This window comes from Sinohyriopsis cumingii, chromosome 3 (assembly GCF_028554795.1).
Source record: "Sinohyriopsis cumingii isolate HCF-2022 chromosome 3, ASM2855479v2, whole genome shotgun sequence".
In the NCBI taxonomy this organism is placed as follows: Eukaryota; Metazoa; Mollusca; class Bivalvia; order Unionida; family Unionidae; genus Sinohyriopsis; species Sinohyriopsis cumingii.
The window spans coordinates 19,849,302-19,864,790 of NC_142963.1; the positions used below are offsets into that span (position 1 = coordinate 19,849,302).

Consider the following 15,489-nt stretch of genomic DNA (forward strand, 5'->3'; position numbering starts at 1 on the left):
TGTTGGAGTCTTGATCCTAGCAATTCTGCCTTGTTCTTTGATAAGTCCAAATCACGAATCAGGTCATTTAGTTCTTCCTGTGTTATTCTGTGTGGGGTTGATGATGCACCACAGTGAAAATCTGGATCACTGCATGCTGATGGACCAGGAGAAGAACAGGTCGACTCACCTTTGTCTTCGTCAGATGAATCAAGAGAATATTCTGCTGGAGGTTCTGGAATAGGAAGTCCCTCACCATGTGGAACTGGTCTCAATGCAGACGGAATGTTTGGGTAGACTATTCTCGACTTCTTTCGCTTCGTTATTCCGCCGGAAAGAGGAGGAACCAAGCAGAAGTAACAGTCATTTAGGTGGTTGCTTGGCTCTCTCCACACCATTGGGACTGCAAACGGCATTGATGACCTTTTGCAATTCAACCACTGTGAAAGCTGTGTTGTACATGTAGCACAGCATATATGCGGAGCCCAAGGCTTGTCTTGGTCACCAACCTTGCATCCGAAGTAAAGATGATATGCCTTCTTCACTTGAGAATTGGTACTTTTCTTCTGGTTGGCAAAAGTCACTTCCCCACAAATATAGCAAAAATTGTCCGCGGTATTAACACACTTTCAAGGCATTACTGTTCTTTATTGTACGTAAATGGATAAAATAATAAGTTTTATGTAACAGTAGCTTGAACTGTCTCGCACAACGTCTAAAATATTTTAAATGCTGAACCTATCTGATTGGGCTTTATATAGTACACTGCTTACGTCAGCTTCAGCAGCCGCCTGGCATTAGTATAATAGGCCTACACATGTATAGTACACTGCTGACGTCAACTTACTTCAGCAGCCGCATGGCATTAGTATTGCATTGCATCAGAAAATGATGCAATCAACTGTGGATGATGTGAGCATGATGGTATTATGCAATGTTACATCATTATTCCGGATGTTGCTGCAGTCCTACTGGAGAAATTTACACAGTGAAACATAGAAAATGAGGTATATGAATATCTTCAAAACGAGAGCCAATACAAATTTTTCACGGTTATATTCGTGTTCGGCACACCAAAATACTACAGATTAGGGCCTTTTCAAGTCAGTAATGATTTCACTGTTGACCAGTGTAACACATGATCCAAAGTTTACAAAAATGACGTATTGTTGCGCAGAATTACCCAACATGCAGAACTGGCTGACATGGTGGTATTTAGTTACATTTTTAGGTAAGTCTGTATAACCTACATTTGTATTACGCTACGTGTTTTGCTCTATAAACAGTGTTTATAAATTTATTACAGTTACAATTTATTACTGCTCTTATATTTGCATAAACCAGATATAATTCCCAAATAACATTTTCTAAGTTATCTGCCCATGATCATGCTGCACATCTGACACCTGTTCTGTTGCGACATATCCTTTAATAGAATTCACAATGAATGCTCAAAGAGTCACAGAGACCCAGCTCAGTCTCCACATAAGCACCCGCATATGACAGTAAAGATATGGAACTGAAAGTCAGATGATGTTAAAATGACCAGGATAAATTCTTGGGCTTTGTACCAGATGCCATTAGACAATGACATTTATAGGAAACTGTAAATCACAAAAATGTGGACATACTTTCATTGTTTAGTTTTAAGATGTATGGAATTAACATATTATGGGTTACTGTTAATCTTATCTTTTTGGACTACTATTTTTATACAGGTATATGACCTATAAAAGAATTTGTGGATTTCACTTATAAATGGATTTAAAATATCAAGAATTATGGATTGTTATGGACTTTATTACACAAAGATGCACAAAATCTAAGCTGTCAATTTATTTGTGAAAGACTCCATTAAATATTTTTATTTTATTATGCAAATTTTTTTCTTCTTCTTCGATCAATCCAGTTTGACCTGTTTATTTTTCCAAAGTGCAAACTCCAACTCAATCACAAAAAGTCATTTTTTACTGATGGATTTGATATTTTAATTTAAGACCAACTAGGTATCACAAGTCTATTGATTAAAAAAAACCAGTCGATATGGATATCCATTTCAGAGAAGCAGAGATAACAATATTTTTAAGATAATCACCGGTGGCCATATGGAGGGTTAGTCATTTTCATTTAGGTCAAAATAGACACCACAAGAGCTCGACTTACCATTAAAAAAATTAGTGAGAACCAGTTTGTCAAGATGACCACGTACTGGATGACAGATTAGCTCTGATTTAATTTTGGATCAACAAAACATTATAAAAGTATTTGAGTGAAAATCCCATGCTGATATGACCATTTGTGGAGGAAAAGTAGTTAAAACAAAATTTTCAAGATTGCAACTGTGGCAGCCATGTTCACACCAGATTGGCACCATTTTCATTTAGTGAAAACTAGGTGTCAATATCATTTTCCTTTTAGGACGAGTAGCAATAAAATGATTGTCAAGATGGCTGCTATGATAGCTATATTGGAAGTCTGATTGGCACCATTTTCATTTAGAACCAAGTAGACATAATAAAAGTTTTTTAATTTTGTCACTCTGCACATCATCACCTAATAGGTGACTGCTATCTGGCGATTTACTATCCAGTTTGGGATATTATCCCTAAGCCGACCAACTCTGAGCTCATGTCTGTATGTTAAGAGCAAATTAAATTAGTTTTAAACATGAGGCCCATAACTTTGTTAATTTTCATGACATACTTACGTTAGTCTAATACATCTCTTGGAAGTAATTTTAAAGTAAGTAAAATTCTTTTTAAAAAAGTGTCAATATGTTTTTGCAAAGCATAAAACTGCTGATGCTTAATGCACCACTTCCATCATCAAATCTTCATTTCTGGAGCTGCATAGTTTTGCATGTTGTAAAGCTCTTCAATTTCATAAGTAAATCTTGCTTTTAGTTCACAATCCCATAATGCCTTAATAGATGTAATCACTTTCAAAAACATACCCAAACTTCTGAAGTTTGAATCGAAGGTAGCAATGACATGATTTTTGTGTGGCAGCCATATTGGATGATCAACCCCATGTTCATTTAAAACCAACAGGACATCCTAATCCATTGGTTAAAACCCCACATCAACAGAACTTTCTGATCAGGAGGAGTTGCAAGATGAAGACTCTGAAGCTCTGTTTTTATCTAAGACTAACTCAACATCACACTAAGTCTTTTAGTAAAAATCTAATGCTCACAGCACCTTCCATTCAGGGGAAGAAGCAATAACATTTTCAAGATGACTCTGTACTGGCCATACTGGATGTGCAAGCAAGCAACATTTTTAAATAGGATCAACTACACCATGGAATGAATGTATGTGCAAAGTTTCATGGTAATCCTCTAAGTAGTTATGGACGAGCAGCAATAACAAACTTGTGGATGATGTACAACAGTCAACAGATCATCCCATAAGCTCTTCTGGTCTACGACTACAAGTATTCTACAATGTAACCTGCCCATTTTGAACTCTGTTGATTTCCATTACTTGGCAACTTGTGCCCTCACTTATATCATGTTCTTTGTTTATGGACCTTACTGTACACGAGTTATCAATGGAGTAACCTTGATCAAAGATGCTTTTCAAGAAGAAACAAACATTTAAATTTACATTTCATGCAAACATTTCAAACAAAAAAAATCTCAAAACACATACTTAATGCAACATTTGGTCACATTCTCTATGCACATAAAAAATGCCAGATTATGAAAATGCAGGAAATCGGATTTTCTAATATCACGCCAGAAACTGCCAAACAACAGATTACATTTTAGCTACTAAAACAAGCAAGTGACTTGTAATCCAATTTAGGTAAGCGGTCACATAAAATTCAGTACTGCAAACTAAAGATATTTTCCCTTTGTTTATGCAGTGCCTTTGCTGACCTATTCAAGGATTTAAACAAGGATGATCTGAAGCTATATTAAAACAAAGCATCCATTCATGACCTGCACAGGTATTATTATATAGTAATGAAGTCTACATTAAAGGTTCTAGATTGATTTAAATACAATCATTTAAAAAAAACTCACACTCTGGCTACAGAATGGCCAAATCAATTTAGAATATAATGATGTATTAAAAGCATCTTCCCTCTCACAAGGCATGCTAGTATTGAGACATGAGTTTATTTATAGATGTATTTATGGAGCTGCAACCAAAAAGAGGGTGTGTGGACTTATAATGGCGTATATGCGTGTTATGTTAATTACAGTATACTGCAATCAAACCCTTTAAAAACCATCTTGTCTATACAGTATGGCTTATGATGGAATGTATGTGTGTTATATACATTACATTGCACTCCAATCCTTTTTAAACCATCTTGTCTACACAGGAATCCCTCATTACAACACCATCCTTAGAAGCCACAGAGTATAACACCTATCAATGAAACCACCTTATAATAAAGTACTACTGAATAATGAAATGGGATCAATGACCATACCTATCTTATAACCATTCCATAGTGAAGGGTGTTATAATGAGAAAGCTATTTTGTGTGTTCATATTACTTACCATTAACCTTCCCTCTGGAGTGGTTATACGTCCTTCTTGAAATGTTGTATTCCCCAATGTATAATTTCCTGATACTCTAGTCTTACTAGCACTTGTCACAGTTATATTTCCAATCCGTGAAGACCCTACTTTCTCCAGAGATGCTTGCCGCAGTAGTCCTGACATTGCCCTAGCTTCACTTGTAGTTAAACTTTCTAAAGTGAATTCTTTTCTCTTCTCAAGTCCACTAAATTTAGATGAATTAGTTGGCTTTCCAAGAGATTCTCGTAGACTCTCAAGCAATGAGAGATCTCCCTTAAGTTTACTTTTACCCTTTGAAGAATTGGAAGGTCTGAGAGAATCTCGCAGAGTTTCTAAACTAACATCTTTCTTTTTACTTGAGGTAACTGACCTTGAGCTTGAAGCATCATTTAGGCTACTAAGCCTAAGTAGATCATGTTTTTTAGCTGAAGTCACAGTTGTATTATCTGTATTATCACAGTTTGCTGTATCACTCTCTACTGTATTTTTAAGTGACTTTTCCTTTAACACCTCAGCAGATGCTGCTGTCTCTCCTTTTTCGGCTTCATCCTCCTTAACACAAGTTAAAGCTTGTTGACCTAAAGATTTTTCCTGGCTCTCTGGCAGCTTTTTGGAAGATCCAGACGAAGGTTTTGATTCTTCCTGAGAGTCTTTTTCCGTGGGCCCAGCACTTTCCTTTTTCTCTTTCTCTGAGGATACTTTCATTTGACTGGGTAAGTGATGCTGCAAGACAGAGTGACCAACTGGAGGTAGGCAGAGATTTTTATTCAAAACAGGACCAAGGGAGTAACTTGTGCTAGGAAGATGACGAAGCTTTGTGGACCTTCCACTTGTGGAACGACCTGAAGAGGGAGGATGAGGCTTCCTTCTTGGCTGCAATTAAAGTCATACACATCATGTAAAAAAAAAACTGATGATGAAAATCTTAACAGTTGCAAATGTAAAAGTCTCCTGAACTTATTAGTAACTCCTATACACGGAGAAAATCCAGGGGTCTCAGTCATAAAACTTTACTATTAAATATATTGGAAAATACTCAGACCAGTATTAAAACAAGAGTCATTTGTACAGTTGGAATATAATTTCTCCACCCTGAGTAACATTTATTACCTGTACACATTGAGAAAGAAAATGAATGATTAAATTCTGATTGTATTTGAAGCATATGTCTTAATGTTAAGAACATTATTCTTTTGTTAACAAAAACTCAGCATCACACATTTATGACTTTTAAACACATCTTGCAATTAAATAAATAAACATCTAATTATTATTTGCAAAAATGAGGAATGTTAATTCAATTTTGTCTCTGAAATATCTCCATTTCAAAGCATCAATTAGACATCATGAGTACAAACTAAATAACACCGAACAATGTGCAGCACAAAAAATACAAAATACAGAAATAACCTATGTGCATGTAATTTGAAATCCATTTATCTATAAATGCAGTCATTTGTTCAAAAAATGTACTAATCTAATAGATAAGCACTATTCACTAAGAAAAATATTTATTTCTGGCTACCACACTGGCTAACATGTAAACTGTAGCTGAAACGGACCAATTACAACAGTGGTTTATTAAAGACACAGGTGATGTCAGGTTTGCTATAGCCTATTAGGAATATTGCATCTAACAATGAACACTACAGTGGCATACTGGAGTCAATGGCCCATTGTAAAAATGGCTTTAATGCAAAGTTTTTAACTGATGGCTATTCAAAATTCTATTTTCCCCCAGCATTTTTTAATTAAATATTTTGTCACAGGTCCTTAGGTGGCAGGTACAGTTTTGTAAATTGACCCCTGGCCAGTTTCTTAACCTAAGGCTATGGTGTGACTTTTTCAGCTATTACTCTTTACTACTTAAAGATATAGATATATTTGTGAACAAGGTGTTTCAAGCTTGTGTTGTTCTTGAAATTAACCTAAGGCTATGGTGCGACTTTTTCAGCTATTATTGTTTACTATTTAAAGATATGGATATATTTGCGAACACTGTGTTTCAAGCTTGTGTTGTTTTTGAAATTGATGTCAGGCATGTACACCTTCCATAGTTAATCTGCATTATGTTGATAGTGAAATACCAAAAGTCGGCTAGGAAGAAGAGCTAGCCTCCCATAACAGTAAACACATGGGTTTGAGGCAAGTAGAATATCTCAAAAATGGCTTGGATGACAACTATTTTCAATCACATGAGCCTGTTTAGTACACACTTCTGCAGAACTGTCATCTAGGAAAAGGGCTTGTGTTTGCACTGTGAGCATCACATGGTTTCCAAAATGACCTTCGGACATGAAAATTCCAGGTAGAAATTTGGGGTTGGTGTGCATAAACTTCTTCTGCTATGAACTGCCATTGACTTCTCTGGTCAAGTGAATACTATTCTTATGCTTTGTTTTAATATAGGTATCCAAAAATAATGGACCTTTTTGACTCACTTGTGTATTTGATTTTTATTTTTTATACTAGATCACTGATTGTGGCATTAAGTTTGTGCATAAAACTGGCCCCTGCCCTCTTAGCATTATCATTTATATATGTAAGTTTATTATTGCAAAGTGCATTTTAATGGGAGATAACTGTATTGTGATATACTAATGACATGAAAGTCACAGCTGAGCACAAGCTTCCTGTCTTTTATACAGGCAAGCTAAAGATCACCACAAAGCAGAAGATCAAAATATACTAAATGTCTTTGTTTGGTACTAAACTTACAAAATCCATACTCAGAGAAATTTTAGTCGTTTGTGGATCATGCAAGTGTCCCATTAATGTTCCCATACAATTTGTTTTTTAAATCTAAAATGCTAACCAAGCTTTAGATTTTATTTTCAACTAGGAAAAACACAGACATCCCTGAGATAGCTGACTTTGCGACTTTCTAAAATTATAGGATACTAAAATAAACTACCATAAAATCCACAATTCCCTGCCACCGTACTTAGACATACTTGATGAACTTGTTACAGTGTGGCCTAAAGTGAAGGTCAATCAGTGATTAATATGAATAACATGCTTATTTATTAAGATCTATGAAATGGGAGCTTCTCCATGATAAAGATTCACAATTAGATTTTCAATATCCTTTATAAGCGAATGTCAATTAAAATAATGTTCAAGTGGGAAAATGCTACTATATTAATTTTATAAAAATAATAAAGTTTAAGATAACAATTTTTTAAATGTTATATCATTTTTAAGTGTACCATTATTATAAAAAAAATTACTTTTGAGTTCAAGGTCTAACTTTGTTTACAAAATTTAGAATGTTCTCAAAGCGCATGTTTGACCCACATCCTATTCATTTTCTTATGTCTTAGGTTTTTAATTAAGACTGAGGCAAACAAAATTATTTCATTCATGTTTAGATATAATTTGAGAGGAATAATTTATTTAAATTATTCACTGGAATTGCAAAGTGTTTAGTTACATTTTAGAGAAAATCACTAATTTGGGGCTATTATGAATTCAATCAAAGACATTATGGATTATATCACTGTGATACATCAAGACTGTTAGTACATAAGCTCATTCAAGACTATTGGTACATCAGCACATTCAATATTGGAATTCGTTCATAATATTCTTAACCTTTGGAATTGTGATATAACATTTAGGATTATCTGGGATTTAATTCACAATACTTTAAAAAAAAAACAACCATAGCTAAATTAAAAATCTTAAACAAGATTATATGAATAATATACAATATGCATGTATGTATGCATGTATGTACAAAGTAAGTCCCTGCTCCATGAAGGAATGATGTGCGTGCCTAACGCTATGAAACCCACCTGAAATAGTGCCTTGGGACTGAGGAAAAATATTTCTTGAGATGCAGTGTGGCTGTACATGTATACAGTCCTACACACTTATATCCACAACACCTATGTCAACAAGTCACCCATGTCGACAAAAATACAAAGATTCACTCCCATGGTCTATTATTACTACCAAATTTGTCATGCTCTTGTTGACAACGAAATAAAAAACTAACTGTACATGTCAACAGAATCCCTTGGTCCCAACCTGAAAAAATTCTTTGTTTTCTTGTCATTTGTGTCAACAAGCTGCCAGTTCTGACTCATATTTTGCCATACAATTATATGATTTTCTTACCATCCCCCCAAACACGTATCTCAGCAATATTATGTTGGGTCCGAGGATGTTACGGTATATGGGTACTACTGTACTGATATATGCAGATGCCAACACCAAGGCTAGGTACAATACAATAGCTCTCTTCTTCATATGGGTGCTCTAAAAAAGCACTATTCAATGCTTACCTTTTTGCTGATACTTATTTTTTCCATTTTGAATCGTAACTGCCTTATTTTTTCACGCATATGTTCATTTTCTTCCACTTTCTCTTTGGAGGGAGCATCCTCCTCCTCCTCTTCATCATTGAAGTTGTACATTGAGGCACCACTGAAATAGGGGATGCATCTATTATCAATGTGACACACTGAACAACAGAGCACTTTAACGTGCCTGTAGAAAACATTGATGCATCTTGAATAACTTTTAAAACCTTACAAAAATCTATCTTGCTCATACAATAAAAGTGATACCTATGTTTTGTGATATTCTCATTCACATCAAATAAAAATCTTTTTAGAAAATAATGGAATTTATTAACGGTCGGAGCTTTCTGTTCAACCTTTAAAGCAAAGTACTACATATCTCAATCAGACGGTCAAGCATACAAAGCAAAGGAAATCCTAATACTGGAAATTATGTTAAGGGTTGAGAAAGCTAGGACATCATTCTTGGAACTCATTACAAATTGTACAGGACCTATTTGTATAAGATCTATGGTAAAGAATTTATAGTCAAAGACACATTCTTGTACTCTTGCCATACATAAAAACTAAGAATAGGTATACAAGGGGTAAATCAATGCAGACGATAATCAAAATAAATGTATTCTGTTTTTTTAAATTGGGTTATACCCCATTATTTATTTACTGCAAGTGTTATTGTTAAAAAATTTGTAAAAATTTGTTTTTTGAAGTACTAAATTGCTTTTTGTGATGAACTAATGAACTAATTAACTCTAGAAATGTTATACTGCATTGATGCATTGCTCAATATCATTGAAATACTTCCAGAAAATATGCATCAATCAATTTTTCTTTTTATGGTTTTCATTTTTTATTGTTGCTGTTATCAATGGCTCAACAGTGTAGGCAGGCTGTAGCATTAGGCATTCCAATTTATTCAACTTCCTCAAAATCACTTCCTCTGTTTTAATCTTTCATGAACCTGTAGCACCATTACAGTATTTCTACTTCAATGAGTTCATTATTTCACAGCTGCAACACATCAGGGGAGGTAATGCTTGCTCAATTTCAGTGAAGTCAACACTATGATGTCATACTAATTATTATACAAATTAAGAAAGAGAATGTTATGTTTTTTTTAAAAATGGGGTTTATAAGCTCTGAAGATTTATAAAAAAAATTCAGCAAAAAAATAAAGAACCTCTATATAGGATTTTACATGTAACTCACTGTTATGAGTGTCTGATACCTAATCCAGAACTGTTTCCAAAATTAAATTCATTGTCCTTTACTGCAATGAAGACTGAAACCTATCTGTGATTATCACTTTCTGTGCTACTGTACCATGTGCATCTTGTAACAACACCGATACACTGGAAAGGTACGTAAATCTTACTAGTATTTCCTGTTTACTTTAAGGCACAAATCTGACCATCCAATTGAGGAATTCCAGACCTATCAAGAACATTGTCATGCTTGAACTAGGTACACCAATGACACACTGATAACCTTTACACCTTTAATGGACAATTACTGGGAAAATCAATGTTTTCCTCTCTACAATAAAACCTCCGAACTTTAATTAACAAGGCTTGTAAACATTATCATCCAGAAAATAAATTCTGATTACATGTATAGTGATCTTGGCCCCTTTTTCAATGAAAGAATCATCGGGAATCTTGTATCTTGACACTTGAACCTTAAATCATTTTAAAATCTCAAATGTGAACAAAGTCACTGAGCATTGATATTGGTCTCAACATGTTTCATGATTGCAGGTATAGATAAAACACCAATGCAACCATGAACTGATTGTAAAAAAGCTAAAACTGCAGGTCACATCAGTCAATTTTTGTTGCATGGGTGTGCTACAATGACCAGTGCATGAGACTGAAATGAAGCCACTGACAGGAAATATGGGTTACAATGGCCAACTTTGTGATGAGGGTGTAAGACTCATCAAGATATATCTCCTCACCAAATTTCATTAGTACTGATCTAACAATATTTATACAAAGAGCTAAACTCCAAAACTGAATATAAGCCAATAATAGTGACACTCATTTGTGGTAAGGGTATGGTACTAACAGAGATGGATACAATTATCCAGTTTGATGATTCAAGCATAAACAGAGGATGAAAAATAAAATGAAAAACAAAATTCAACCAAAGTTTGTTAAAGCATAATGTGTGTCTGATTCAGATTTTTAATGTAGCTGTAACAATTTTTCAGTCATATCACTACAATGTCTGCAGAGTGACAGTTTATAGTGATGTTTAGCACTGGGGCATCATACTGCAGACATGTAGCACGATGTCCCACCCAGTCACATTATTCTGACACCAGGCCCACCAGTCCTTACACTAACCTTCTATGCTGAACGCCTAGCAAGGCACCTGTTAGTACCATTTTTTAAAGTCTTTGGTATGACTCGGCTGGGGTTCAAACCCATGACCTCCCGCATCTGAGGCGGATGCTCTAACCACTAGACCATCAGAGTGGTGTGTTCAAGTATAAAATATAAGTTAGAGTTACTACTTCTGTGATGGAACTCATGAAAATGTTTTTATTTTAAAAAATCTATCATCTGGTTGTTAGCTGAGTGCAAGGACTTAATGTAATCCAGTAAAATCTGAATTATAGGTCACTGTGACATTCTTTCGTGATATGGCTGTAGTACCAACAGAGATGCATATAATCATCTACTTGGATGACTCAAGCACGCACAGAGCTAGAGAAACAAACATAAAACAACATTTAACCAGAGTGAAGCATGAAAAAAAGGTCACAATGACCTAACTTTGATGAGAGTGTTGTACTCTTCAAAAAGCATTACCTTGCCAAGTTTCATGACTATACAGGCAAAAGTATATGTACACATGCTTCAATATGATTAAAATCAGATCTTCACTGTCAAACATGAAGATCTGACAGCAACTGTTCTGGGGTCATGTTCTGGTGACCTTTGAATTAGCCAATGGAAATGCAACCTTCATAAATCTCAAAATGAATCAAATCATTTGGCACATGCTTATTCTCTTCATCCATACTGCTTAGTCTCCCAAACACTAAGATATAAGACTTCATCAGATTGGCTCATAAAATTAGTGATTATGGTTTAACGTTGGTCACCAGAACATGACCTTTATGCAGTCACTGTCAGATCTTCATGAAGGACAGTGGAGATCTGATTTTAATCAGATGGACAGGTGCTAAAACCTACTGGTCACAAGTTAAATACAAAACTTAACCAAAGCCAGTAAAATGTGTGCGAGTGTGTGATTTGGATTCTTAACATGGCTTTAACAATTTTTCAGTCTTATCGCTATGATATCTGCAGTGTGGCAGTTTAAAGTGATGTCTAGCACTGGGCATCATGCCAAAGACATGTAGCATGATGTCCCACCCAGTTACATTATCCTGACACCAGGCCGACCAGTCCTAACACTAACCTCTTAATGCCAAGTGCCAAGCAAGGCAGCTGTTAGTACCATTTTTGTAAGTCTTTGGTATGACTAGGACAGGGATCAAACCCACGACCTCCCACATCCAAGGCGGATGCTCTAACCACTAGGCCACTGGAGCAGTTATGTGAAATTCAGGTCAGTTACATTCTTTTGTAGGATGGGTATGATACTAATAGAAATGCATTCAAGCATTTAGTTTGATTATTCTAATATGAATAGATTTTGCAAAATAAATACCCTCCTACAGCAACTGAATTAAAAGCACATGATGTAGAACTTAAAAAAAGTAACTACTGAAATTCATATTTATATGCACGTAACTCATTTACAGAATAAACGTTAACTTTACTCTGCTTTACTGTGTACATTGATATGGAACTTGGAACTAACTTTATATTCACTGAAATCTATATTCAATGGTTAATCTGTACACTCAGCCATTCAGAAAAAGTTATTCGATCTCAGATATTATGGGCCTGATGCTAAATCTATATTTAAAGTTATTCTGTGCATAAAGACAATCAAAAACAGTAGTTCAGTCTTGGATATTTTCCAGAATACAGCCATTATTTATGCACAATATCAAAATATTTACCTTAAAGATTCAGAAAGGGGGGTAAGAGTGCCATCTCCTCTGTCCACAACTCGAAAGAAGTTTAGTTGGTCCCCTTCTCTAAACACCAGTAACGTGACTTGTCTGTTGCCTGGTAACTTCTCCCAGATTTCATCACGATTTGCTTCAACATATTCTGCCATTTCCCTGAGTTGTGGATCCTCCATTGGGACTGAAACATCAGATAAGAATTAACTGACAACTCACATAAAGAAATCAGATTTTTTATAGAAAAATATAAAAAGTAAGTTCAACCAAGAATATCTGGGGAATGTCTTGTCTCTCCTGATCTGCATTTGCTCCACCTCAACAATCAGATTATTCTGACCTACTTTTCTATGAGTGAATAATACCCAAAATATTACCCAGAGATATTCAAAAACTATTACATATTTTAACACTTTTTTCAGAGAAAGTTCAAATAAACCAATGAACTTAAATAATACATAACTGATTAATGAGCTGTCATGTTCTTTGATTCCATAATATAAAAGTGACAATTTGCTACTGCCAGCATTGACCAGAAAATAATCAACTCATAACCTAAAGTTACCTATCAGGAACTTACAAATATGGTAGTTTAACACATTCAAACTTGCAGCTAGTCAAAATTAGTATTAAACAACAATAATGGTGAAGTTTCCCAAAATTCTCACATCTAGCTTTTAGAAAATCTGACACCTCAGTTGACAGCAACACATTATATTCAAGAGTTCACTCTAAGATGCATCCCTTGCACTAATGACCCTTATTTTTCATCTCTGGTGCACACAGGGCACATAAAAGGAAATAAAGATATAAGATTGTTAAGGATGATTTTAGACGGAACTGAGTGCATCACAAGGTTCTTTCACAGAATGTGATCATTGGCTGAAATAAAACGTCTTCCTGATTTTGATTAGTCAGGACACCAATCATAAAGATATGGTGTATCAATGATAGCACCTGTAAACAAAAGATGAAATCTTCAGTGAAAACAGTGCGGTATTTATTTTCCAAAGTAGTGAACTGGGAGGACTAAATGTAGACTGAATGTCCAAAATAAGTTCTAGCAGGGAATAGGTAGCTGAGCAAGAGGAATTAATATCCCAGTCTGGAAGGCTCTTGACAGGTCCTGATCATCTGTCAACATACTTATTTTAGTAGACAACATGTTGCAGTCCGACTATGTAGTGACAGATTTAAACATACTTAAACATACATCACTGGAAAACTAAATATTGAAACAGTGGTGGAAATTAATTAATCCATAACATGAGTGCCTGTGATATTAATGTGTTGGAAATTCTCAAATAAGGAATAGATATGGGTATCAGTGACCTGTTTTTCTAAATAACCCCACCTTTCAGCCAATTAAAGGCCAATGGGCCCCAAATGTTTCCATTTCTGGAATGAACAGGTATTCAGTACATCCTGCAGAACAATTTTTTTTAAAATTCAGGATACATGTACCATTCTGTTTAAACAAAACAAAAATGTGGTCAGTCTCACATCTACAAATAGCTACATGTAGGTACAAGAGCTTGACTAATGAAGAATCTGAAATCTGCAACAAAACCAGATCCAAACTGAGCTGCAACAAATAAATGGGTAGCTGAAACTGAATACTTTTCTGTAATTATTCAACTATGAAACTGGTATTCAAAATATTCATTTTTTTACATGCAAGTTTAGCAGCATTTTGCAATCGAGACAAAGAGGAAATGAAAACTAGACAGTAGACATAACAGCGGAGTTCCTCAAAGGGATTGCCATTCAGCTCAGAATTCAAAATAAGACCATTTCTTCATTTTAAATGTCAAACATTGAAAAAAATTTCTTATATTCTTCAGCAATAACAAGATTTTCAAATTAATTCCTGTGATACACATGCTGGATGTCAGATCGGCACCATTTTCATTAGGACAAAGCAGACATCATTAAAAGTCTTTTGGTGACAAACCTATGTCATAACAATCATCCATTCAGGGGGTGCAGTGACAACAAACTTTTTAAGACAGTCGTCCTGGCAACTATACTGGATGTATGACTGGCACCAATTTCATCTAACTAGGTATTATAAGCATAGTACAGCTCACACAATGTTTTGAGCCCCTGAGTTTCACAGTGTGGTAAAGCGGTAATGGACAGAAGTAAAAAGGAAATCCTCCACCAGCTCTGTATTGATGGAGTTGCCATGGCTTCAGATAATAGCACTGCACAAAATGCTTTCTTGCAGATTCAACTGACTACCGCAAACTTACTGAAGCCATCTGCTTACTTTTTGATACTGAAAAATAGTATTATTCAGTCATTAATATTGTCTCTGATATACATGTTAGAGACAGCACACAATACCAGTATTACAATTTTGTATCTTTAAATTCAACTGTGCTATTTTGTATTAATTACTCAGGCAGCATGTTTTTTTAATAATCAAAACAGTCACAGCAAGTCATCCTGGATACATGTGAGTTGACACAAACTTTTTGAAAATAGGTTCCAAGTGCAAACTGATAACCTAGCACGATGGAAGTCATCAACACAGTTGTTTTCTGTGCTACTTACATATTAATTTCATGTGCAAAACTAATAACCTAGCACAGCAGAAGCCATGAACACCATT

General features: G+C 35.0%; 1 protein-coding gene across 1 annotated transcript in view; it reads right to left on the minus strand.

The window, feature by feature from the left end:
* Window positions 1-15,489, minus strand: part of LOC149802506 (AN1-type zinc finger protein 4-like) — a 75,581-nt gene that overhangs the window by 22,399 nt on the left and 37,693 nt on the right. Inside the window, exons 3-5 of the mRNA XM_089951749.1 lie at window positions 12,867-13,056; window positions 8,807-8,948; window positions 4,497-5,390 (exon numbers count right to left, since the gene is read on the minus strand). Coding sequence (XP_089807875.1) covers window positions 4,497-5,390; window positions 8,807-8,948; window positions 12,867-13,056 — 1,226 coding nt within the window. The remainder of the gene's footprint in view (window positions 1-4,496; window positions 5,391-8,806; window positions 8,949-12,866; window positions 13,057-15,489) is intronic.